This window comes from Chaetodon auriga, chromosome 16, assembly GCF_051107435.1.
Source record: "Chaetodon auriga isolate fChaAug3 chromosome 16, fChaAug3.hap1, whole genome shotgun sequence".
NCBI classification, from domain to species: Eukaryota; Metazoa; Chordata; class Actinopteri; order Chaetodontiformes; family Chaetodontidae; genus Chaetodon; species Chaetodon auriga.
Window position 1 is genome coordinate 18,752,313 of NC_135089.1, and position 24,994 is coordinate 18,777,306.

The 24,994-nt window shown below is 42.8% G+C and overlaps 4 protein-coding genes across 4 annotated transcripts; 3 read left to right on the forward strand and 1 right to left on the reverse strand.

Annotated features, from left to right (window-relative positions):
- Positions 1–632: 632 nt before the first annotated feature.
- On the forward strand, positions 633–6,557 carry epor (erythropoietin receptor). Its single transcript, XM_076752716.1, has 8 exons — positions 633–836; positions 1,040–1,175; positions 1,517–1,683; positions 2,128–2,279; positions 2,410–2,566; positions 2,739–2,826; positions 2,962–3,049; positions 3,453–6,557. The coding sequence occupies exons 1-8, from the start codon at positions 734–736 to the stop codon at positions 4,191–4,193; spliced, it is 1,632 nt and encodes a 543-aa protein (XP_076608831.1). The 5' UTR covers positions 633–733; the 3' UTR covers positions 4,194–6,557.
- A 37-nt stretch (positions 6,558–6,594) lies between these two features.
- Positions 6,595–8,160, reverse strand: swsap1 (SWIM-type zinc finger 7 associated protein 1). Its single transcript, XM_076752718.1, has 2 exons — positions 7,808–8,160; positions 6,595–7,304 (listed from the first exon to the last, which is right to left on the reverse strand). Exons 1-2 carry the CDS (start codon positions 8,075–8,077, stop codon positions 6,735–6,737), a joined length of 840 nt encoding a protein of 279 aa, XP_076608833.1. The 5' UTR covers positions 8,078–8,160; the 3' UTR covers positions 6,595–6,734.
- Positions 8,161–8,410: 250 nt separating this feature from the next.
- znf653 (zinc finger protein 653) lies at positions 8,411–13,885 on the forward strand. Its single transcript, XM_076752715.1, has 10 exons — positions 8,411–8,740; positions 8,924–8,964; positions 9,749–10,066; positions 10,195–10,700; positions 10,787–10,964; positions 12,271–12,355; positions 12,510–12,627; positions 12,725–12,839; positions 12,918–13,017; positions 13,253–13,885. The coding sequence occupies exons 1-10, from the start codon at positions 8,436–8,438 to the stop codon at positions 13,428–13,430; spliced, it is 1,944 nt and encodes a 647-aa protein (XP_076608830.1). The 5' UTR covers positions 8,411–8,435; the 3' UTR covers positions 13,431–13,885.
- A 3,229-nt stretch (positions 13,886–17,114) lies between these two features.
- tspan34b (tetraspanin 34b) lies at positions 17,115–22,487 on the forward strand. The gene is made up of 8 exons (XM_076753013.1): positions 17,115–17,332; positions 19,179–19,256; positions 19,820–20,035; positions 20,928–21,002; positions 21,095–21,202; positions 21,287–21,424; positions 21,533–21,625; positions 21,921–22,487. Exons 2-8 carry the CDS (start codon positions 19,200–19,202, stop codon positions 21,978–21,980), a joined length of 747 nt encoding a protein of 248 aa, XP_076609128.1. The 5' UTR covers positions 17,115–17,332; positions 19,179–19,199; the 3' UTR covers positions 21,981–22,487.
- Positions 22,488–24,994: the final 2,507 nt, after the last annotated feature.

The following is a 24,994-nucleotide window of genomic DNA, read 5'->3' on the forward strand; positions in this document are numbered from 1 at the left end:
CCCTGATAGTGCTGGTCGAACGAAGAAAACATGTGAGTGCAGTGAGTAGATAAGAAACCGTTTGGTTCTGCTGTTTAGGTGTGTGAGTGCGGTTTCCGTTACTTGGGCACAAGCAGGGATTAAAGTGGCCCGGGGCCAGCCAGGATCTGAGCTCCGCCTCCTCAAATGGCATCATGAAAGGCGTCAGCTTCAGCTTCACCCACGACACAGGTGCTCTGGACATACCCATTAATAAAAAATAGAAAAATATTTTTTATCTATTATTTTAGATAAAGTAGTAGATTTTTCTTCCCCATATAATCTGGCATAAACCCATCTATCTATCTATCTATCTATCTATCTATCTATCTATCTATCTATCTATCGACATTTGCGCGCTTTTACGCACGGCGCAAGTGAAAGGCTCTCGTTGCACAGCGGCACAAACAAGTCGTAAACATCAATGAGCGCCTGATTCCCGCCCATTGACAAGAGAGTAAAGAGTTTTGAAAGGCTGATCTTGCCCCCACCTCTCCTTCACTGACTGTAGGAGAAAGTAAACAGCTCGGCCGTACACACCTTATCGCTCACAAGCAGGCGCGTAACCACGTCGCGCTATCCATGGTATCTAAACAAAAAAACAGACCTCCCCGGGCGAGAACTGCAGCAGACGCGTTTGAGGCAGGTTATTCACTAGTTATGTAGGCGGACAACAAAACGCCAAAGTCTGTCTGTTCACAAAGAAGACAAAAGGATGATATGCCATCATCTGAGCCGACTGCTGGCACTTTACGTGATATTCTGCGCCACGCGAACACCTTCCGTTGTCCAGGGCGCACGAGATTTGGAAAAAAAGGGTAAGGTAACATTTTTGCATACTGTTACCGTTAAAATAACACCATAACTATCTCTCAAAACCTTTATTGGATACACCACGTTATTTCTGTCAATATAGATGATTGGATATCATGTCTAAGATGACAATAGTAAGCAAAGAAAAAAAAAAACCCTTTGGCTACACTCATACTTGTCTGTTACACCCCTAACTTCACCTCCTCAGTGTCTATGATGCTGAAGGAAGAGCCAGCAAACCCCAAGTGCTTCGCTGAAGGCAGGAAAGACTTCACATGCTTCTGGGAGGAAGATGAGGAGAGGGCCGGCTCTGTGGATCAGTACTCCTTCACGTACACCTACCAGTAAGTCACATTCACTCCAGGACAGTGTATAAGAAGAAGCCATGTGGTGTCCACTATGGTTACTATGTAGTTGTTTAAAGGTGACATTCATATACTAAGTTTTTTTCTATTGCAACCAATAGGCCACAAGTAAAACTATTTAGGAGTTGATGAACCAGGGAGCTTGTAATTTATGGGTTACAAACAGTTTTTACAAACTGCTTTAGAAACCTGATGTTTAATAAAACACAAATATATCTGTCTAGATGTTGTATCAGTATAATTATCACATTAAAAATAAATAGATGAATAAAAGCCCTTTCTAAGACCACAGTACATCTGTCTTCATCTGGCCCCAACAGGAATGAAAACAGCAGCAGGTGTCCGCTGAGAGCCCTCCCTGCAGCAGGTGGGAAGAGGCTTTTCGTCTGCCATCTGAACCGAACCCAGATGTTTGTCCAAATGGACATAAAGGTTCATCGAGAGGGAATACTGATCCACAATCGCAGCCTTCTCATCGAGCTTCTCTGTGAGTCATTATACTGCAGATGTTTTTCAGTTCACCAACACAGCGGACAGACAAAGTTGGCGACTAGCTGGTGAACATAGTTGAGCATTTAGCTGCTAAAAAGCCAGAAATTAACGTCGGGAGATGGTGGAGAACAAAAACAGAGCTAAAAAGAGAGTGAATATTGAATTTGTATTATTCAAGTGGACACAAATGCTACACTACAAATCAGTGTTAATATTGTTATGTATCTACTGGATGTGTAAACACTCCAGCAGTTACATAGTCACTCCAGTGTTTGCCATATCAACTGACACGTGCCAAACATGCATGCGACATCAGGGAATGTAACTGACTGATGCGGTGTTTCAGGGTGTCGCAGATTTTTTCGTTAAGGAATACTCTTTCCTCGACTTCTTTCAAAATCCTCCCTAACAAGCTACCTCCTGTCTATCTGCACTGCAGTTCTACTGGACCCTCCAGCTAATGTGACCGTGAACAGCACAGGTCATCAAGGCCAGCTGAATGTCAGCTGGGTGCCTCCCCCTCTCAAGTACATGGACGACAGCATGATGTACGAGGTCAGCTACGCTACGGCGGACAGCCATGTGGGACAGGTATGGTGGTTATTTCAATGTCCTCCATGGCCTCACTGATATGTTGGGGGTTGGATAAAGCTTTCATTGGCAGATTTTGTGAATAGTAGGTGGACAAATCTGTATTGATGAGATGAGGACTGTTTTACAGGTAGAGGTGGCACGAGCGAGCTCAGAGTTGATCCTTAGAGGCCTGCAGCCAGGTACAAAGTACAAGGTGCGAGTTCGTGTAAAGCTGGATGGGATTAGTTATAATGGCTATTGGAGTGCCTGGAGTGACCCGGTGTTCATGGAAACACTGCCCGCAGGTGTGTATTTATTCGCAAATTTACAATACAAAATGTGTCACATATCCACAGCAGCATAGGTAGCCCTTGGAAGGGAATATGTGGTCCTGTATTTTCACTGCACATGCAAAGATACAATGTGCATTGTTTTTATTCTTTTGTCTTGTGTGTTCCCATACTGTGCTTTCACCAGAACTCGATCTACTCATTGTGTCCCTGACTCTCATCATCTCCTTTGTCCTCATCGGACTGTCTCTCACTATGCTCCTGTCACATCGCAGGTCAGTCAACCAGGAACATGTAGCTTATGTACTAGGCATGAAAATGTTTTGGTTACTGTTGTCAGAACTTCACAGAAATGATTAATGGAAAAAGACAAAGTAGACTTGTGTTTTCAACATCTGTGCTCTTTTCAGGTTTCTTGTAAAGAAGATTTGGCCAGCTATTCCAACTCCTGACAGCAGGTTCCAAGGCCTTTTTACTATTTATGGTGGGAATTTCCAGGTAAGAGCAAAGCAAGTGTCTTGGAGCTCTGCAAGATTGTACTGGTACAAGGCTTTGTGCTAAGTGTTAACGTCAACAAGCATGCTGGTGTTTAGCACGTAAAACGTTTACCATGTTGTTCACCATCTTAGTTTAGCAAGTTAGCATGCTAATATTTGTTAGAGAACTGGGGTGGTGCTAGTAAAGGGAACACTAAAATTGTGACATTTCAGCCATAAGGGGACCATGAATGTCTGTACTTAACAGGGTAATTCATCCAATACTTTTCAGACATTTCACTCAATAACATAAATGTTATTGTGTTGTTAATGTTGTTAATGTTAATGGCTTTATAGGAGAGTGACTCCTTTGAATTCTAAGTCAAAGCCAGAGTTTCATGAATCTTTGTTGTGTTTTTGTACAGGAGTGGTTGGGGCAGACAAACGGAGGCGTATGGCTGACTCCAGCTTTCTTCAGCTCTGAAGAATATCCCTCTCCTCTGGAAGTCCTGTCAGAGCTCAGCCTTTGCCCCTCACTGCCGTCCCCACCTCTGCCACCCAAGGCCTCTAGACCTTTGACCACAAGCAGAAAGGAGGACAAGAATATAAGGAAAGGGCTCGATGAGAGAGACCCATTGGAAAGGGGTGATTCAGCTCTGACAGAAGGATGGAGAGCCACACCACATGACCATTGGCTGATGGACCGCTTACGGGCGCTCCACCAGAACCCCGTTCCCTGCTCCCAGTCTTCTCTGCTGGAGTCTCAAGATGCCTACGTCACCCTCAATGCCAACAACCGCAGCGAAGACGAACAGCTGGATGACATTCTTGAGGAAACATTACCCCTTGAGGTGCTTTTTGCCTCCAGAAAGACAACATCGTGTGAATCTCACTCTGACCTGGGATCCGTTCAGCAGAGCTCTGGGTCTGGTCGTCTTTCATCACAGTCCAGCTTTGAGTACCCAAACCATTTCTGGATGCCCAAAGGCCCTGGGTACACCTACATGGCAGTGGCAGACTCTGGGGTCTCTATGGATTACAGCCCCATGAGCAGAGTAGACGACATTGGAAAAGTGGCGATCTATGCCAATGAGTACAAGAACGAGATCCCTGCTCATAGGAGACCCTTCCTGTCAAGGCAGCACCCTGTCCATGATGACGGCTGAAAAGGGGCTCAGCTGGACAGACTGCATATGGACTGAGCTTGAAGCAGGCTCAGTGAAGGTTATTTGAATATTCACCAAAAGCTACACAGCCTCTCTTTAACTGTTAAGAAAGGTGTACCAAGGGTTCAGGAGCTGACTGATACCAAAGTGTAAGCTACAGGACTCAGGAAGAAGAGTCCACTTGATGAACATACATCATTTCTACTACTTTATCCCAATCATCCCTGATCTGTACAGGACAAAGCCAATACACGACATGGCAGCTATGATTTACACCAAAATACTGATATTCTGTGCAAAGGTCTGCATGCTGATCTGTAAGTATCCTATCCAGTAGATCAGATGAGCATTTTTTTAAGAATTCAATAAAATTCAAGTTTGCATGTGTCCGCAGTAATTGGTTCATATTTGAGCTAAGTGCACTTATTTTCAAGCTTGAATGAAAGAATGCCTATTTGGTTAAAATCCAGAGTAGACATCCTGAAATGGAAGATTGTGAACAATACAGGCCAATGCTCTTCCCCTGTTCCTCTGGTACGTCTTAAATGGCAGGGCTGTTGATATTCTAGATTTTTTGGCATTTTCAACAGATACCAACATCAATGAACCAATCCATCTTCAAATGTTGCCTGTGTAGACAAAACCCGATGTAGTTTATTCCACTATGACACACTGCATTTCTGTCTACAGCCATTGCAGCTCTGTATGGCTGCACTCACATAGCATTCATGTCATATTGGATTTATCGTGGTTGCAAGATTCTGACTTGTAAAAAGCGTTCATATCAACCTCCAGGTCTAAACTTGCCACTAGGAAACTAAGAGCAACTGGCAATATATGAATCAGTCAACCATTGCACTGTGTGGTTGCGCTATGTTCATTAAGATGAACATGAGTACGGTGGTTTTTTGAGTCAAATTCACAGGTACTCCTGTCTACTTGCCTGACTAATGTTTGCTAAAAACTACAGTGCCCAGCTGTTTTGTTTTTTTTAATTAAACTACATATTTCAGACCCATTTTTAAAGAGTTACGTCTTAAGTAGGAGTTGTTGGCTTTTGGGTTTGCTGACAATAAAAGAATCCATAATATTGTCAGCCTTCTACCTTAAAATACCTGCAAAATGAAATCACTCATCATGTCATCAATGTCATTTCTTAAATCTGGAGATACTCACTGTATTTGTAAATACTATTGTGATGCTTTTTTGTATCTTATCACAGTTGTTTCAGAGGACAATCAGTCAGTTGAAGTCATTTCCCAAACACAGAAACCTGAAACAAAATAAGTCAAATAACTACTACTGTAGGTTTTAAGGCAGTATTCATTCTTGCTTAACTGTAGTTGTTTATGAAGTCTTGAACTTGTCAAAGTTGTTTTTAGTCCTTTAGTCTAAAGAGCAGACCATGTTAAGCTCGTTATTAACCTGATCATTTCTATTCAAAACATTTCTTGTCCGAGTTTCTGTTTTTCATGCTTGCTAGTATTTGTGTCTTCAGAAAGTATCTTTTAACTGAAATTATTTTCTTCTAAAAGTTATATAACTACATTTCTATTGCATATTTATGTAGAAATTGTTATAGCATAGTGTGACACATAAAAGAAACAAGGGTTTAAAGCCCAAAACCCACAACCCACTGGCTGTCTCCTTTCACAACAGCAGTTCATGACTTACCAAAGACGATAAAAACAAAATGTTATTCTTTCATAACCGCTGTTTCACATCTGTAGATCACAGATTGTTTTGGCTTTTTTTTTTTCTATTATGTAACATACATTCAAAGAGAAAGAGTTTTACATTTGTCACACTCACATGGTGAAAATCTTCTTTGGATGAATATTTTAATAAAAATGTCCTCATTAGTAGTTTATTTAGAAGTCAAGTGATACTTTGGTCACATTCAGAATGCTATTCTGATCTTTTTTTTTCTGATTTGTAAAACACTTTAACTGTGATATCATCCACTTGATTCCAACAAATACCAGTCGCTCCAGTGTTGTAAATCAGTGGTTCCCAACCTGAGGAACAGGACTCCTTAAAGGGTCGCAGATAAAACTGTGGGGTCACAAGATGACTCAGTAGATGAGAAAGAAGAAAATACATTAATATGCTTTACAAAAATATGTTTATTTTAATGTACAGTGTGTTTGTCGACATTTTCTTTTTTTTTCTTTTAGGGGGGATTGCAAGTAGTCTTTGCTTGGTTTCAGGAAGTCAAAAATGCAAGTAACCACTGTTCAAGTATCCCATTCCTCAGTGTCTTTGTGATTTGGTGTAAGATCGTATTGTGTTTGTGTTTATACTGCGTTTGATAAAGCTTTTGGTCATGTGAAATTTTAACGCATTAAATGTTGTACATCTACTACCACTGTGGTGCTGTTAACTGATATCTGAAAGCGTGAGCAGCAGTTTACATCATGCAGTGATTTAACAGTGATGAGGCAACAAGGTTTGGTGAGTGGCTGGTTTTATCAAATGTCAGAGGAGTCTTAACAAATATTGGATGAATAAAAACTCCACCCATCTTTGATACAGACATTTTTAAACCAACCTAAACTCCATTAAACCATCAGGGAAAATGAAAAGCTGCCACTCTTGGGCTCCATCTGGTCCATCCTTAAGGTCTTTGGCACTAGAGGCCTCTGCGATGCCCGTCCCAGAAAGGTAAATGTGCCATGCCTCCTGTAGTCCAGCTGCTGCAGCCTCATAGCTCCTGTCTTGGTCCAGTGTACAGCGCACCCGGAAATAGCGATCAAGGACATCAAGGATGGGATCTGTGGCGGAGGCCTCACGGCTGGTCTGCCCACTGTCATCTTCTGACTGGAAAGACGCGATGAGACGGCAGGGGGCTAAGCTTGAGGAGCGTTGTTTCAGGAGACGTGTGAGAAAGGCAGCACTGTCACACAGCAGCGCAGACAGGTGTGCAGCACAGGACTGCTCTCCTGGGTGAAATCCACCATGGCTGCCACCTCCAGGGGCACACAGGAAGCCCTCCAGCCTGTCGACTATGATCAGCGAGGGAGGGGTGGGAGACGTGTTGGTGGACTCGTGAAGGCTGGCCACCTGCTGCAGCAGCTCCTCCACTGTCCTGGGATAGGAAAATTTGATTTTCTTAAAAAAAAAAAAAAAGAAAGAAAGAAACTGAATGAGTCAAAGTAGCTGGTCAGTAATTTGATTGTTTAGTCTATGAAATGTCAAAGAATAGCATGAAAGTGCCCATCACAGTTTGCCAGAGACCAGTGTCTTCTGTCCAAAAAATATATTCAGTTTCTTATCACATAAGACAAAGACTCCAACGAGTCAAGCACCACTGCTGCCGTACTGTTTTATGCTTAATGTGTTCTGCTTAAACATCTGACATATTATGATAAGCGACGTTCCGAAATGTTTGCACAATTAGTCAACTAACTGACATCACTTTTATCAATAGATGAATTCAAGTTATTGATCAAGCAAAATGCAAAAAACTGTGCTTGAGTCCATGATGATCTAAACATCGGTTTCAAAAATGGTTTATCAATATATAAAGCACTCGTAAATGATTTACCATAAAGACATCCATTAGTTACACCGTACAGGCCATTTCTAATAACCTAGAGAAAAGTAATCTCTACCTTCAGACACTCTGGGCTCAGACTGGGGACACATTTCTGCAGAGAAGCCGGAAGGCTCTGTATTTGTGTCTGCGTGAAGAACATAACTTTCATCCCCATCTCTGAGGCAGCCGTCACGGCCGCCAGCAGCAGCACAGAGCGGCTGATGCTTTGGTCTCCGACCACCAGAGCGCTGCATGTTGTCGGTGACGGAGGAGTGACTTTCAGGTCTTTCCTTACGTCCGTTTGTGACGTAAAAGTATTAAACACAAGCGTTAAAATGTCTGTCATGACTGAAACACGTTTTCTCCTGACGTGTCCTCTGATAACGATGTTTACGCCGAAGCTTCCCGCTTCTGTTTACATGTTTCACGTTGTGCTCGTGCTACTGCGGTCCGTGTGGAAAACACTTCAAGTACTGTACCGTTCCGCTTCGGAACGTACCGCGGCTCCCGGTGCACACAGAAGTATTTTCCCTCAGCATTTTGACAGATACCTACCCATGTGTTGCACGACTGTATTCGAAACTGTTTGGTTAAAGTTTACAAATCCATGGTGTGGAAATACACGCAGAAAACTCGTCTGTAACAATGCTTCCTGTTAGGTCCGACAACTTCCGGGATGCCGGGTAATCACAACATCAGCTGCTATGGCCAAGATGGCGCACAGCCTAGCAGAGCTGGAACTTCCCCTGGACGGTGACCAAGCCGGGGACCAAGAGAAAGGCGTTTTGAGGCGTTGCAGAGGACGACCCAGACTCACAGACTCCGACCGAGCTCAGAGGCGCCTTGAATCCCGAAAGAAGTACGATGTGAGGAGGGTTTATCTGGGAGAGTCGCACAAGCTGTGGAGTGAGCTCCGCCGGCGGACCAGTCTGAGTGATGCTGGACTGGCAGAGTATCTGATCCTGCTCAACTCCACCTATGGAGAAAAATACCAGCAGAAATACTGCGGGTAAGTGCCGTCAAAACAATGGCCTATTTATTTCTGACTCTCTGACACAACCGAATCAGACCGTGCAAATTGTCTGCTGTGATATTGTTAACGTTATCTTTTCCCTTAGCGACACTGAGAATGTTTTTTATTCTGCTTTAACTGAGCAGTCATTGTCCAAGTTGACATGTTTTTGCATTTCAGGAAGAAGATTGCTCCAGAAGTCTCAGTAAAACAGAAAAAAGGTGAGTGGTGCCATGGACAGAGTGGACTATTTCATAAATCAGTCACAGCTTTGGGATGTGTGTGATAGCTGGTTGTCTGTTACTGAAACTCTTCACCCTGAAATCTGCTTTGCTAAAGGATCTGAGAGAGAAAACTGAATGCAAACAGGCAGCTGATTCCAGGTGGACATTACTACATCTATAGCTTCAAGACTTGAAATATCAGCTGTGCAGATCAAAAGAGTGTTTACATTTCACAAAGGCCAACTACTAATCTTGCCTCAAAAATCCAAACTGTGTTGGACAGCCAGAAAGTACCAGATAAAGAGAGAGAATACAAGAAATCTAAGAAATGACAAAGTAAAAATACTATATATAATATTACAGATAAATTAAAATGATGATGCAGCTTGGTCACAGCTCTTAAAAGCAGCAAGAGTCTTTACGCTGTCTTCTAAATATTTGTATTGGATATTTACATTTCCAAACACTGCTGTCAGTAAATAATCACATTTTTGCCTTACAAAGTTTTTTTTTTCTGATTAAATCAAATATTGAAGTAGTAGAATAAAGTATAAGAGTGAAATGATAAGTTGTAATTTTGACTTCTTGCGGAAAAGTTTTAAATTGTGAGACAGTAAGTCCGTAATTAAACCCATTTTTGCTCTGTCTCAAAATTATAACTTAAAACCTGACTTAAAAAGCACAAACAACACATATCATTGGAACTTGACAAAATCCTCTGAAAGTCCAGCTTTTCACTCATCTGCAGTGGTCCCTTCGGCGAACTTTTCTTGTTTCCCAGGCAGGAAGGAGCGTGTCTCCAGCCTCCAGAGCCTGGTGTGTTGGTATCAGGAGCACTCCCGCTCCTGCCCTCATGAGCCCCAGCTCAGAGCCCTGGAGCCCCAGCCCAACTTCTCCACAGCTGCCATCTGGCAGTGTGACTATAACCACTCATTTGTGCAATACCTTTCCTCACCACCGAGGGAGGCAAGTGACTCTGAACATGAAGCTGAAGTGAACGGAGAAGGTGATGGAGAGAATGCAGCAAAAACACATGTGACGGTGGCTAAAGGCATAGTGAGCAGGAAGAGGAGAAAGGAGGCCCACAAACAGTTCAAAGGTGCAGAATGATCACTTTATTCACTTTCATTGTTGATTTTCTGAGTAGTTAAATGTGTATCAGTAGCTGCTACATCCTGAATTCCTTGATGATCAACAAGTTCTTTACATGTTTTTGCCTTTGCGCAGATGTGGAAGAAAATATGGACGTTTCTGAGGTACAGAATAACACCATGAGCCCGGCAGAACAGGCTGCAGCTCTGAACCACCAGCCCAGTGTAGAGGCCTCTTCCAAAGATGTTCCACTGACAGGACAGCCTGTCTGGGAGATGGAGATGGTTGTGGAGCGACAGCAAGGCTCCCCTGCTGCAGCATTTCACTCCATCCCCTCAGAGGAGGAGGCTGAGGAGGCTGAGGATCTGAGGCAAGGGGGAGACAAAGAGATCAGGACTGTACCGCACGGTTACGACTGTGTTACTGTGACAGCGTCCCTAGCTGATAAGCTGGTGAAGACGGACGAGGACTCTGTGCTGTCACAGAGCTTGAGTGGCTCAGTCCCACTGAGAGCTCAGCCGGAACTGTCGGTCCCGCCTCCCATTCCAGAGCAGAGTGAGCTGTTTGACTCTCAGACTCTGCAGACTGTGGTGACCAGCTGTGAGATTCCTGACCAGAGGACCACGCTAGAAGGCTCACAGGTAGCTGATTGAGCACCTTGCATAGATGTCGGTATGCACCGTACTATTTCTTTTCTCAAAAGTTACCCCAGATTTTCCATCCCTAGTTAATTATCATCACTGGCCCCAGCTACGAGGCCCTGGCATCAGAGGGCATCCAGCTCAACATGGGCGGCGGAAGCGTGGAGGAAGTCACTTGCACTGTCATCGGGGGTGTCACCTACAACCAGGTCTGCACGTCTGATTCCAAACTCCGAACAGAGGAGGATGAAGACTCCATGACAGGTGCGCGTCATTCAGAATTGACTCTGCGTTGTTTGGGCTCTATTTAAAATGTGCACAGGATGGCTCAATCCAAATGTGGGACTTGCAGATTAGTAGAGACTGAGAGTGTAGACCTCATCATCATGGATGTAAGGGCGGTTTTTAGGTGAAGATGAGCTTGGCAGTCACTTCCACCAGTTGCAGGGGTGCCAAGACAAAGAATTTTGTTATTAATTTTACTCAATGAAAAAGGCTGGGGGGTGTAGAAGAAAACATTAAGAGCGAAAGTGTGAGTTCATTTATTTATTTAATCTATAATGGAGACCTGAAAGCTGGTAGAAATGGTGCCAGCCAGACAGGATCGCCAGTCAGCCTTCATTTTCCCAGGAGATTGTACCTGGTGGCAGACAGAATTGCACAGTTAAAGTGAGGCTTATATGGAGCATATATAATTGCACATGGTGCCATTATCCAATAACCATTACGTTGTGCAATCAGCATTAGTTTCATAACGATATGTTAAAGCAAAAAAAAAAAAAAGGTCTTAATTGCCAGTTTGATGCTTAAGAAAACCAACTGTTACTCTGCACTACACTCCTGATGCTGGCAGGGATGTGCAGGCTGATATGATAAGCTGTTTCATTAATTGAAACCACTGGCTGCCACCTTTTCTGTGACCCACTGGATTAGTTTGCTTCCACCACTGTGTAAGAATCCTGTACAGTATACACAGTCATGAATAGCTGGGCAGTCATTTATGTTCCAGGCAAACATGTTATCATTCAGTCTACAAGCCTGATTCCAAAAAAGTTGGGACACTCTTAAGACCAGAATACAGTGCATGTACGTATGTCCAAGAGATATAACAGTAAAAGTTTAGATGTTCTACACCCTGAGACCCATTGAAGTGAAAGCAGGTAACCACAGGCTCTGGGTCCATCCAGGCATTTTTGATTAACACAGTCGAGCTATTGGTTATAAATTCATGTTTGATCGTTGAACAACAGCTGGCAAAAATGCCAACTTGTACTGTGTTAAAACAATGACCGCACACTGTTACACTGGAGCTGCAGAGCCACAAAATAAAGCTGGAGCCAGCGGGTTCAGTTACCGATACAACAGCTTGCTGCAGTGGATGATGCTGGCAGAGCTGCTTTGCATCTGCGTCTCATATTATAGTGTATATTGTGTGGCGCTCTTCCAGATTTGACTAGTATGACAGAAGTCCTGGAGCACCCAGTCCTCATCTCCAGAGGGCGGACATGTTGAATTAGCCAATACCTGCTTGAGTCGTTCCGTAATCAGTCTTCGCACTGTTTCTCTGCAGGTTTGAGTGACAAACAGCTGCTACAGCCCACTGTCGACGCTCTGGAGCTGGGAAGTGGCAGAGAGCTGCAGCGGAGTCTGAGCAGGTTAGTGCCCACATGCTCTGCGTGGTGAATTCCACTGCGGGTGACATTCACACACATTGGTAGGGATTTGAAGTCAAGGAGCTCGGCAGAGATCCACTCCCCTTATTGTCTTCTTGTTTTTGTGAACTGAAGTCTGCAGTGGCTGTTTTTGCAGTGTCAGGTCAAAGAGAAACCGGCGAGGCCCGGTCATTGAGGCAGATGGGATGCTCAAGATGTTCCACTGTCCATATGAGGGCTGCAGTCAAGTCTATGTAGCCATTAGCAGCTTTCAGGTAAAACAACAGCTTTTTCGTTCATACTTTACATTTCAGCTTCAGTTTGTTTACCTGAGATTAAAATAACCATCTTTCTGGTTCCCTCTCTTTGTAGAATCACGTCAACCTTGTTCACAGGAAAGGGAGGACCAAGGTTTGCCCTCATCCAGGCTGTGGGAAGAAGTTCTACCTGTCAAACCACCTGCATCGGCACATGATCATCCATTCAGGTGGGCTCACAAAGACACACGTGTCATGTCTGAGTGTCGTCATCAGAAACCTCTGGATGTAACAGAATATGTTTGCAGGGGTCCGAGATTTCATCTGTGAGACATGTGGAAAATCGTTTAAGCGTAAGAATCACCTGGAGGTTCACCGGCGGACACACACAGGGGAGACACCACTCCAGTAAGTTATTACAGCCGAAAACAGATCCGAGCATAATGCATTTTTATCACTGAGCATGTTTGACTGAGGGTCCAGCTTCACAACTTGGATTCATTTCATCGCATGGATTCAGGAATGAAAATTAAGCAGGATTTTAGAGGATAAAAGTTCATAAATACAGCACAGCCCACAATCATCACTCCTCTTTTCCCTCCTGCTCCTTCCTTCTTGTCTCCTCACCCACGTCCTCTGTCAGATGTGAAATCTGTGGCTACCAGTGTCGCCAGCGCGCGTCCCTGAACTGGCACATGAAGAAACACACTCCAGAGGCTCACTACAACTTCACCTGCGAGTTCTGTGAGAAGAGGTTCGAGAAGCTGGACAGTGTTAAATTCCATAAGCTAAAGAGCCACCCAGACAAGCAGGCCACCTGAGGTGCTCGGACACTGTTGGTAGGAGCTAAACAAGTATAGGCTGGCCCTGGACAACCAAAGGGAGGCTTCCAGTGTCTTCTTTCCTGTGTTTGTCTTGCCTCTCATGTCCAGGAACCTGCGAACACAAAAGCAGTGGGCCAGTCTAACAGCTGTGCAGAATACAAGCTGTGCCAGAGCACAGCGCCCAGACGTGGGATTTGAACACAGTACAGCGGGAAAAAAAATGAATCCAGTGTTGGTTAATGATGTCCAATTGACCGTTCGTGAAACCCCTCCCCCAAACAACTCATAGCTTAACATCCAGAACCAGGCACGGCACTTGTAAGAGATGGATTAAACAGTGTGTGTATCTGCTCTAATGTAACCAACATTAGCATGGCTGCCTAACGAGCTTACTACCTACAGTAGTAACCCTCTGTTACTTCCAAAGGCAGCATCTTTTCATCCATTATTCAAAAAAAAAAAACAAAAAAAGCCCTGTTCACGATAGCACATTCACTGTGTAGTATTCCCCACTGTGTGGGAGCCAGTCCAGGATGCTAGGATAACATTAGCGGCTCTGTCCTGCTCCGTATTGGATCTGGGAAACTTTACATTCCAGCAACTCCAGCTAAACCTGATATTCGGGATAATGTTACATTCTCCAAACTTAGTTCACATCCAAAAAGTTTAAAGTAACACATACTATTTGAAAATATGCGCACAAATAAAGCAGAAATCTAACCTTTATCTGGCTTGTCTGAGTGTGTAAGCTAAGCAGCTAACCTGAAGCAGAGTTACATTAGAACAATAATAATAATAATAATAATAATAAATTAATGGATGGTCAATAACAAACTTGATAAAGCAAAAAGAAATGTAGCATTGGAAAGTGTCGTGCAGTGGTGTAAAGGGCACATCATGTCAGGGTTAAAACACGGATATGGTCCATTAAAGACGATTAAGGATGATTTAAATGTGATTGCTTGGTTCATTGTCCTTTTCTCCATGAAAAGTCCACATACAGCACATACCAGCGTGTTGGGTGAACATTAAGAGATCATTACACGACTGTTAAACACACTTGAAATGAAGGCTGTGAAGGTGACGCCTTTGAGGTTTGAGCGCTGTGTGTTGAGCCACGCTGCCTGTGCTGACACAGCCATAGGTTCCTGCATCTCATTTGTTCTAGAGTTGAGCATCTGTTGTGTCGGCCAGCTGTCTTGATCTTCGTTTTCCTAAAATGTGTTGTCACCATCCCAGTGTCCTGACTCACGGCACCAACGAGAAATCCTTAATGTGACATTTTCTCAGGAAAGTTCCCCTCTGTCCTCCTCTGTTTCTCTTCTTGTGTCTGTTGTGTTTTCTAAGCAAATGCACTTTTACTCTATCCTGTCAGTTTTGATCACTGATGAATCACTAAAATATGTGAATATGACTTGTATTTGTTTTTGTATCTTTTTTCTGAAAGACTTTTGCTGGCACGAATGGTTAATAATATGCAGCGTGTTCATGCCTCTTGCATAATGCACTCAAGGGTGGGTGTGGGTGTGCATAAATAGAAAGAAAAGGCATGAAAAGCATAAGTGACATGACACGTAGTCATAAACTCACTTCACAGATACTGGACCCTTTCAGTCAGCTCAGTGTTGGACATGTAATTTGTTTCCTGATGTTTGTATGGGAGTAAAGTTTAGCATGAAGGAACATGAGTTCATCTTCAGGTCACAAGAAGACCAAGGCATGTGTGGGAGTTCAGTTTGGGATTTTAAGATTGAAATATTAAGTAATATAAAATGGATTTGATAAAGAATCTGAATCTGTGATGAGTTATTATTATTCATTCATTTACCTCAGAAAAGCCCACCCACACCTACTCCGATCAGCTGTTAACGTGCTGTGATTGATCACCAGGGTTCTGCTGCTGTAAATCGCCTGTTCTCCGTTCTCTTGAGGTCGAGTTAGTCGTTTCCGCCTGCCACAGTGTTCTTTTAACTTTGTTTTAAAAGGATTGTGAACTTCACGTGAAGCAAATGGCACACTGTCCTATGCAACAAACACGAGGCCAAAGTCTGAGGAGTAAAGCATGAATATTTTATATTAGAATTTCACTCCAAGTAAACTCACTGTGCTATGGTGAAATGCATATAGCGACATGAATACGAGTGTAATGAAGAAAAAAAAACGAGAGCACAAACAGCAATAAAAGGAAAGAGAAATTAGAGGAAATGACCATCATCCCTCCAAAAGAAATTCATAAACCCTGCATCCAGCCCGCAGACACAAACCACAGCCAGACACACACACTAGAGAACCAGATCCTGACCGGTCAGGCTGGACTGTATTCAGTGAGCAGGCCAGAAATGACACTGGAAACCAAACCATTAAGTGCTTCAGCAGGTAAATTTTCTTTCAGTACTGGAGGCGAATGTTTGCATGTACACAAGAGGCCTCCGCTGGCTTTTTATGAGCCTTTCTATTAATTGTGTGGGCAGTTTTGAAAGAGAGCATTCTGCTCTGCGGCGTTATGAAAATGAGCACACCTCCAACACGTCATCAAGGTAAACAGCCTCTTTTACCTTTCCATTCTGCAGAAAAACACACCCTGCCAGCGCGAGGGGTCATGTATCAGCTCGTGTGGTGACGTTCTGAGCACTTCAGAAACATGAATGTTTATTAAGATTAATTAGAAATGCTAACACCTCCAATTTCAAGTCGGTGTGGGTGTTTCAAGTTGCGTCGTCACAACTAGTTTCAGTAATTTGTGAAACCATTTACGTGAAGTTGTGCTTCTGTCCACCTGGTGAACGGAAATCCAATATTGACTTTCCTTATAGCTCTGTTTGGGTCGCCATGAGCCAGCTGCTGTTTAGTGCGGGCCAGGTAGAGAGCAGAGGTTTATCAGAGGTTGTTCACAGAGTTTGTGGCTGGAAACAAGGCCGGTGATAGCGCGAAGAGCGAGTGAACAGTTTCAGGTCATACAACTAAAACTAGGAGCTTCAACAAGGAGTTCTCCCTCAGCTATGTGGCTGAGATGAACTGCAGAGTGATGATTCTCAGTGGATTGATCACGACGAGCGACACCTTTTACATTATAGGTAGTCAATTGATCCACTGTTAATAGAAAAATATTGATTAATGCAACTTTAATGCTCTCAAGTGGGAATGTGTATAATGATGAAGCCCTGAGAAAATGTTTCAGCTGATTTGAAACAGGACTGACTGAAGTGTAGAGACAACTGAATAATTCCACATAATATCATGCTCAAACATGCCGGCAGCATCAAGGTCAAGCAAAACTACAATGGAAATGATTTTTGAGTCACTGTTGATCTTCAGGTCATTGCTCTGATAAGAGCTGTTTAACATCAGCGCTGTGGTTAGATCTGACACCAGAGTGGAACGCACTGTAAGCTCTGCAGATGCAAACATGATAATAATCCAGTTATTCACGGAAATGCTCACATTATTTCGACATGTTTACAAACTGTTTTCAAATGAACACCTTGAAGCAGAGGCTCATACAATATGTGTGTTAGAAGCCTGGTGTGACTGCGTACAGGTGTTCTGGCTCCTCGCCTCCCCGCCCTCGGGTGACCAGCCTGACTCCATGGTGATGTGTGTTATTACTCAGCCGCTTTGGTCACACCCACCTGCTCTCCCCTCCCCTCCAAAGGCTTAGAACCAGCCGGCAGCCTTCGAATTAAAGCAGAAACCTGAATCAGGCGCTCGGAGGCTCTTCATATCTAACAGCGACAGTATATTGTGGGTCATTTTGAGAGGAGAGCAGAATAATACACTACTGTACTCTTGTTATCTCACAGTCAGTCTGCTCCCACAGCAGCAGCCTCCATCACCACAGTGAAGGACTCCTAGCAGCGACTCAGCCTCAGAGCACTGTCCCCGGATATTTCCCGTGAAAGGTAAGCCTAAGAGTGACTTAACTTAGGCCTGACTGTGATTTAAAGTTACGTGCTAGCTTCTCCACGTGAGTTTGAAGTGTTTTGGTTATTTTTCAAGTGCCGTACCAACAGAGGGAGGGATCCATCCAACAATGATCCTTTGTCTCCTGAGACCTGCCTGCATTATTCCATTCAATGGTGTCCTTTGAGATTTGTCTGTCTGTGTTTTTTTGGTCAAAGTTGGTCAGTCAGAGATCTCAGAGCAACAAATATACCCCCTCTATCTGCTCATATATTTAACACATTAAGTAAATATGTCACCTCCAACCTGGAGCATCTCTTTTTGTATTTGACGTGTGTTCTAAGACACAACGGACAGGCACGCTGCATCCTTTTTTCTGTCATTGCTGGGCCATTTGAAGACTTGCATGTGATTCTAGCTTGTTAATATATCACCAGGCTGACTCCTGGGTGTCAGAGTGCAATCACAGACCATGAGGAAGTGGTAAAAGCATGGGGGAGTGAAATGATAGAGGGAGTTTGGGGAGTCAAGGCAACCACTCGTTACTGTTTCTTAGGGCATCCTGGCCCTGAATGTATGATTAACTTGATGACAACCAGCTTTACAGTAACAGCTGACGCAGGCTAAATGAACTGACAAGCCACTTCCTGGATTGGGGTTATTTGATATATTCAGATTTTGTCAGGCAAAGAGAAGAACCATGACGGCTGGAGCAGAAAAGTGAAATAATAGTGAGGAGAAGCCGATTCTCAGAAGGCAGCCGGCTGCTATAAACAACAGGGTAGTGCTCAGTCATTGTTGTTGGGGATAACAATTTGTCTGTTTTGTCACACCACACAAAGAGCATTGTTCCCCATCAGGGAGCCCCCCCCCCCCAAAGTGACAGTCTTGAAGTGACTCTAGAATAGTCAAGGTTGTAAAAGGGGGTGGGAGGAGAGGATTTGCAGATACTGTGTGTGTGTCTGTGTTTGATGGGTTTGATGAAGGAAGATCAATGATATGCACGTGTGTGAACACACTCCTGCTGTGTCCGCGTGTGTCGACAGATATCAATCTCGTTAATGAGCTGAACCCCTGTTGGTTCTTAAAATTAGCATCGTAGTCATCCCCGAGTGCTGGGAGTGGTGACTCAGCCGGCCGGCCACAGAGTTCTCTATGCAAATACACACACTAGAGTCTTTGTTCCTTTGATATGCCACATTTGTGTCCATATAATTTCAACCATATCACCGCTAAGTTGATTTTTTTTCAAGTACTGTAGCAAAATGGTGTGAATTTGAATTCAAATGGGGGAATAAATGCAGAGAGGGGAAACATTTCCACGTTAATAGTGTTGATATGTAACTCCAGGTTTGACTCCTCTCTTTATTTGCATACCCCTGGCCAACTCTGAACTAAACAAAACCCTCACCCCAGCTCCATGTGAGCTGATGTGTGTCCAGTGAATGTCCTTAGAGTGGAAATGAAAGGCTAAGGGCACTCTGAGTGTTTGAGAAAGATAAGTTATTAAGCTTTTGAAGGGTAAAAGGTGAGGAGTTGGGAAAGTGGCAGGTGTTTCCCTGTCGCCTGCTCTCTCCCTTCCCACCTCACAGAGGAAGCAGCTCAGTCCGACAGTTCATTTGTCTCCTAAGTGGCATTGCGTAATGACACAGTGAAACACGGCTGTCACAGTGAATGAATAAAGAAAAAATGGTAAAAATGGTAAGAACTTTAAACTGCCTTATAAGAGCTTGAGACTCACTGTATGAAAAGCATGGTTGTAAAAATAAGTTGAAAGCTAACAAGAAAATGCTCAACAGTGTTGTTTGACCAACTGTGTCCTTTTCCCCTTTATTTCCTCTACAGGTAGAACAATCGACAGCAAAGATGGGATGTTTTGGATTCCTCAAAGTCATGATGTTTGTTTTCAATGGCATCATCTTTGTAAGTTTTGATATTTCATTTGAAATATTTCAATCTACGGTTTTATTTTAACAGGTTGCCTTTGTGTGCATGAACAGTGGGTTGCAGTGAGAGAAATGTATGAGAACATGTAAGCAAGGTGTGAAGAAAAAATGACAACTTTGTGACACAGAAATGAATCAATGGGGCATTTCATGACCTGAAAGAGTGGATTTGATTTGAATAAAAGTGTACAAAATGGAAAACATCCCCTCTATGTGATGCAGCTGTTATTCACTTCAATATTGCACTTCCACAAAGTCCTTTAAAGTCGACTTTTGACAGACTGGTCAAATTAGAAGCTGCAGAGGACATTACAACCTGAGTTTAAGTCCCTAATGTGGGACAAGCTCCAAAATGCTCCTACAATTCCCCCTAATGAAACTCATCTTTCATTCGATCCTCCCTGCTTGGTTAATGTCGACACCCCCTCATGACAAGTAACTGACATTCATGTGTAAAACTGGAGTTTCTCTTCAATCCTGAAGCTTTTCCTCACTTCTCCTCTCTTCCTGTCTCTTCTTCTCTCTGTCACTCTCCCTCAGTTGGCGGGTGCTGCCATCCTGGGTGTTGGGATCTGGGTGAAGGTGGACAGTGGTTCCATCCTCAGCCTCCTTGGGAAAATTGAAAATGCACCACGAGAGCTCGGTCAGGTGCTCAATGTGGGCTACCTGCTGATTGCATTAGGAGCGCTCCTGCTCGTCATCGGCTTTCTAGGCTGCTGCGGAGCCGTCAGAGAAAGCAAGTGCATGCTGCTCATGGTAGGTTGTTGTCCGCTACTTTGTGGAGGCTGAAAGGAATAGTTCAACATTTCCTCACTCTTGTCGAGAGTTAAAAAAAAATCATGTCCACACAAGCAAGCAGTATAAACAAACCATCTTCATCCCCATGAAAATGCAAAACCAAAATTAAAGCACTGTGAAGACCATGACAAACCAACAGGTGTCAATATAACCCGAACCTTGAAGCCATGTTGGACAATCAGCAGACAGAGAAAGAGTTGTTACTGGTAGCAAACTGGCAGCTAGGAAGGGAGAATAAATGTACTTCCTTTGAAATTTAAGCATTGATTGTTGGTGCATGCAAACTTGTTATCATGAGCATGTAGCATCATGAGCATGTTTATCATTGTGACTAACAGATGATGGTGCTAACTCCATTGATCCAGAGGAACAGGGCGTAATGAGATAATGTAATTGAAAGAGTAGTCAAAGCTCTAACAGCGGAAAATGTGATGGAAATACACCATTCATGGTCAACAACACAGATCCGATGTTTTCATCTGCTGCTAGTTTTTGTCTGTTGAGTGATGATGTCACAGGCCTCATAAAGGCCTACATCATGACTGAAGTTAAGTTTCAGTCTGTTTCCATTGAGCTTAGTCGTATTTTTCTTCTATTGATAACAGTCATTTTTCAACTTCATCCTATTATAAAAATGTCTTTGTGAGATTTTGTCTTTTCCTACTCTGTTTTTTAATGTGCAAATTGAAAAGCGCAGACAAACAGGTGGCAGGGAATGCACTTAATCTGACTTCAGGCCGATTAAGCATTCATACAATACAATAAATTTCAGCAAATTTCACCTTTTGAAAATGCTGGTTTTAAAAATCCCATTCCGTGAAAATGTTTAACACTCTGATCTGATTCACAGTTTTTCATCATCATCCTGCTGGTCTTCATAGCAGAGGTTGCAGGAGCAGTGGTGATCTTGGTATTCAGACCTTTGGTAAGCAAACTAAGGATCTTTTGCCACACAGAGCATGTTGGTGCTGCCTTGTGGTTCTTGGATGAAAAAACTGATGTATGCTTGCATTTCAGGCAGATGAGTTGTTTAGCAAGATTGGCACAGCAGCAGTCCAGAACATCAAGAAGGACTATGGGGAAAATCCAGACATCACGGGGCTGTGGAATACCACAATGAGCACAGTATGCAATGACACAATGTGATCTTTTTCACATCATTTCACCGATGCTCTGTGTAACATATACTCTCTTTTATGTCCACATTAGTTAAAATGTTGTGGATTCTACAACTCCTCAGACTTCGTGGGCTCTCCATTTTATACGGACCACAACCAACAATACCCGCCACAGTGCTGTCCAGGCGCCGATAGACCGTGTAATCAAACGGCGGTTGACAGCGTCACGGTATGGGCTTTGGAAGTAGCGGAAACAACAAAAGCATCCGTCTGAGTGCTTCCAAAACTTTTTGAATGAACGAGTGTTTATTCTACCTCCGCTCTTGATTTTCCTCAGACAATCACTGGTTGCTTCCCAAAGATCAAGAAGCTGATTGATGACAACACAGTGGTTATTGTGGGAGTGGCCCTGGGAATTGCAGCACTGGAGGTACGACATTGTGTCTCATCCTCTTCATTTGTAGGACTCACTTTAGATGAGGCTGAAGCTCATCATAGAGAGAGGATAAATGACTTTAAGTGTAGGATTATTCAGCATATGATGACTAATGTCTATGTCATGCATGAATGTGAGGTAGTAAATATCTGTTATCAGACGTTAATACGTTTTGATTTAAAATCAACATTTGATTAGCTGTTAAAAACTTGCTCGACATCATTTTTCTACACATTTATTCACTTTGCTTTTTAATTGCATGTGTCACTAATATGTATTTTCTCCTCAGATATGTGCCATGGCTGTCTCCATGATCCTTTTCTGCAGAATAAAATCCAGGAGTGACTGAGAGCACATGGCCAAAGCTTTAGAAGGATCATTATAATGGCTGGAGCCTTTCTGCTTCTTATGTGGCCTCTAGAGGAGAAGAGGGCCATGCGTTTATCTTGCAAAAATGCCTCATCATCTAGAACAGTTCACCTCTTGTGCAATCAGAATTATTGAATGACATAACAAATCTATTTTTACACCGTCTAATAGATGCCATATATGAATGTACCTCTTTCTTAAGAATACTACTTTTGTAAAACACGCTACACACACTGTCTGCTTCACCTGGGATTATTTTAGAATGTCAAGCAGGGCTGCTACCTGTAACGCATGGCCAGTTAATGAGGAATTACATGACAGCGCCGTTCATTGTGATAATGAAACAAAGGCTGGTATGTCGGACGCAGGACCCTCTATTGTGAACGTTGACCGTGATGTAGCTTCTAAAACAGCAACACAAATGATGCATTGTTTGTACGTATGTTGTAAGGTGATCAATTTTGAAATAAAGTGCAAAGTCTTTGTAGACCCTGGTGAGGATTTTTTTTTTTTTTTTTTTTTGAGGAGAACCTACAAACTGCAGATAACGAGTCGCTAAAAGTCATTCCTCTTCTGTTTCCTCTGTTGTCATGCACATTTGCCAAGAAGCACATGAGGGTTAAAAGTGTGTTTTCAGCTGCTAAGTTGGAAATATAACTGGGTTTGTGCCACTAGGTCCCATTCTGTGGCTGAAACCACTGTGGCAGCACCAGTACAGAAACACGAGCTCTCATTTCCCATCATAAGATTGGAGATTTTGTTTAGACAAGATAAGATACAACACAAGTATGGTTTATCTGAAATAGGTTCAGGCTAATTATCTTGGTTTATTTAGTTCAATAAAAGTAAAACAGCAGTGGTTAATGTGTAACTTGGAGCATATAGTATTTACCCTTATTTTTAGATAAGCTTTTGGCTTTTGCATCTGCAGCATGCATTTATCAAGGAGCAGCCACCATTAAGAAAGCTATGAGTCCAAAACCTGCAGTTTGTCAACATGAGTTAGCTGTGAATCACTCTGGACTTTGCACTTTTGGTACCAGGCCAGCTGCCATCGCTGTTTCATTTTAATCATCTTAATCATGTGCTGTCAATCACCTCTTTTGTTTATTGTCACTCAGCTGTGCTGATGTGCTGACACCAAGTTTGTCTTTGAATAAAGACACCTGCTACAGTATAGATGATTTGATGTTACACATCAGTTTGTTTACAGATCGTGGGAACTACTGTTGCATATGTGGAAAATGTTTGTTTAAAGCCTTGTTTGAGACACGGACTTTGAGTGCAAAGCTGAATTGCTGGAGTACTTGTAATAGTGAATTTTCCAGCCAGCTGCCATCATACTGCAGCTATGTGCCTACCATAGACTACTGCTTAGCTAATGTTACCAAGGCATCAAGAAGACAATGCAGGCTGCGTACATGAGCAAACATGATTAGAGAATCAATGGATATCAAATTTTGATACATTTTTCTTGCAATGTCATATTGTCATGCCTATATGATACCATCAAATGGGCATGACAAGTATATCAAACCATTGAAAATGTTTCATTGACATGTTTGGATAATTCTTTCATCAAGCCACACAAGTAGTGATGTCGTAAATGCCATTGCTAATGAACATACCAACCAAAAAAAGACATGCAAACATCTGTTCAGGTAAATTTAAGGAGCACTGAGGCCCCTTCTGTAATTAATGAGGATTACAGCATGATGTGGAAATATTACACCTCCTGCCGATATGGTACTACACACACACCGTGGTTATGTTTGCATGTGTATGTTTGTGTGTGTTATTGTGTTACTAAATATGGATAGAGCATAGTCTTCACTGTAATGCTGTGCAAAATTATACGTCATATCAGTAGTTTATCCACATAAAGGCACAAACATCATGTGGTTCCTCTGTTCAAATTTCCGTGCTATATCATAGTCCTGCCACGAGGAGGCACAAGAAGTCTCTGTCAAACGCTACAAACACTAAACTAGTCCAGCGGAGCACGAATTATATCTACTCAGTACAGTTTTGAGGTGCAGGCCCTTGTACTGAACTTGAGTACCATTTTATACTTGTACGGCACAACGTTTCTACTTTTTACTGCACAATTTTGATGACAGAAGCTGTTGCTGATTAATTTGTGCATAAAGATTTTACCTGTAACAACACGTGATGATCTTATAAAATACAATGAATTATTAAAGATTAAACCAGATGCTCCCAACCTTTTTAAGCTCTCAACTCTTACAAAAATGCAGTGTGTATTTCTTTATGGGTTACGTTGTCATTCGAAAGTCCATTTGAACAGCATGGACTGTGCTGCCTGTAATTACAGTTTCTGTCCAAAAGATGTCAGACTATGCTTCCAATCCAGAGACTGCTGAACGGCAACAGACTGAATGCGCTGTGCAGTGTTTGGAAGGGCCCACTTTATTTGTGCTTGCGCTTGATTTTTAGAATTTTCTCTGCAGAGTAGTAACAAATACAAACCTACAGGATTTTCCACTATAACTAAAGTAGCCGCACCTAAGGTAAGCATTCATTGTGGACAGGACCACCCTTTGTAAAGGGCTTCTAAACTGCAAGTAATGGTGGGCGGTTTTGTGAAAACAAAGTTTGGGTTGCCAGGTTGTGAAAAATATTCCTCCAGCATGACACTTGCTCTGTCTTTTCAGCTTTAGCTTTCATCAATTCAAATTAAATCCTAAAACTGCAGACATGATGACTTATTAGGAAGTGAGAAAATGAGAACACTTGGTGTACGAAGTCACAATGTGCATTTGATTCATTCGTACCTGATTACGTTATTTCATCTTACCCAGATTCACGAAAATCACATGTGTATCACTTGAGAAATTCATTTCGTCACATATGCGTAGGGTTTGAACAGCTGTCGGTCCACTCTGTGAGGAGAATTAATGTTCTCCTCACTGGAAACTCTGGACTGTGTGTGATTTAAGCAGTCACTTCAGTAGTGGGCCGTGATTTGTTGGA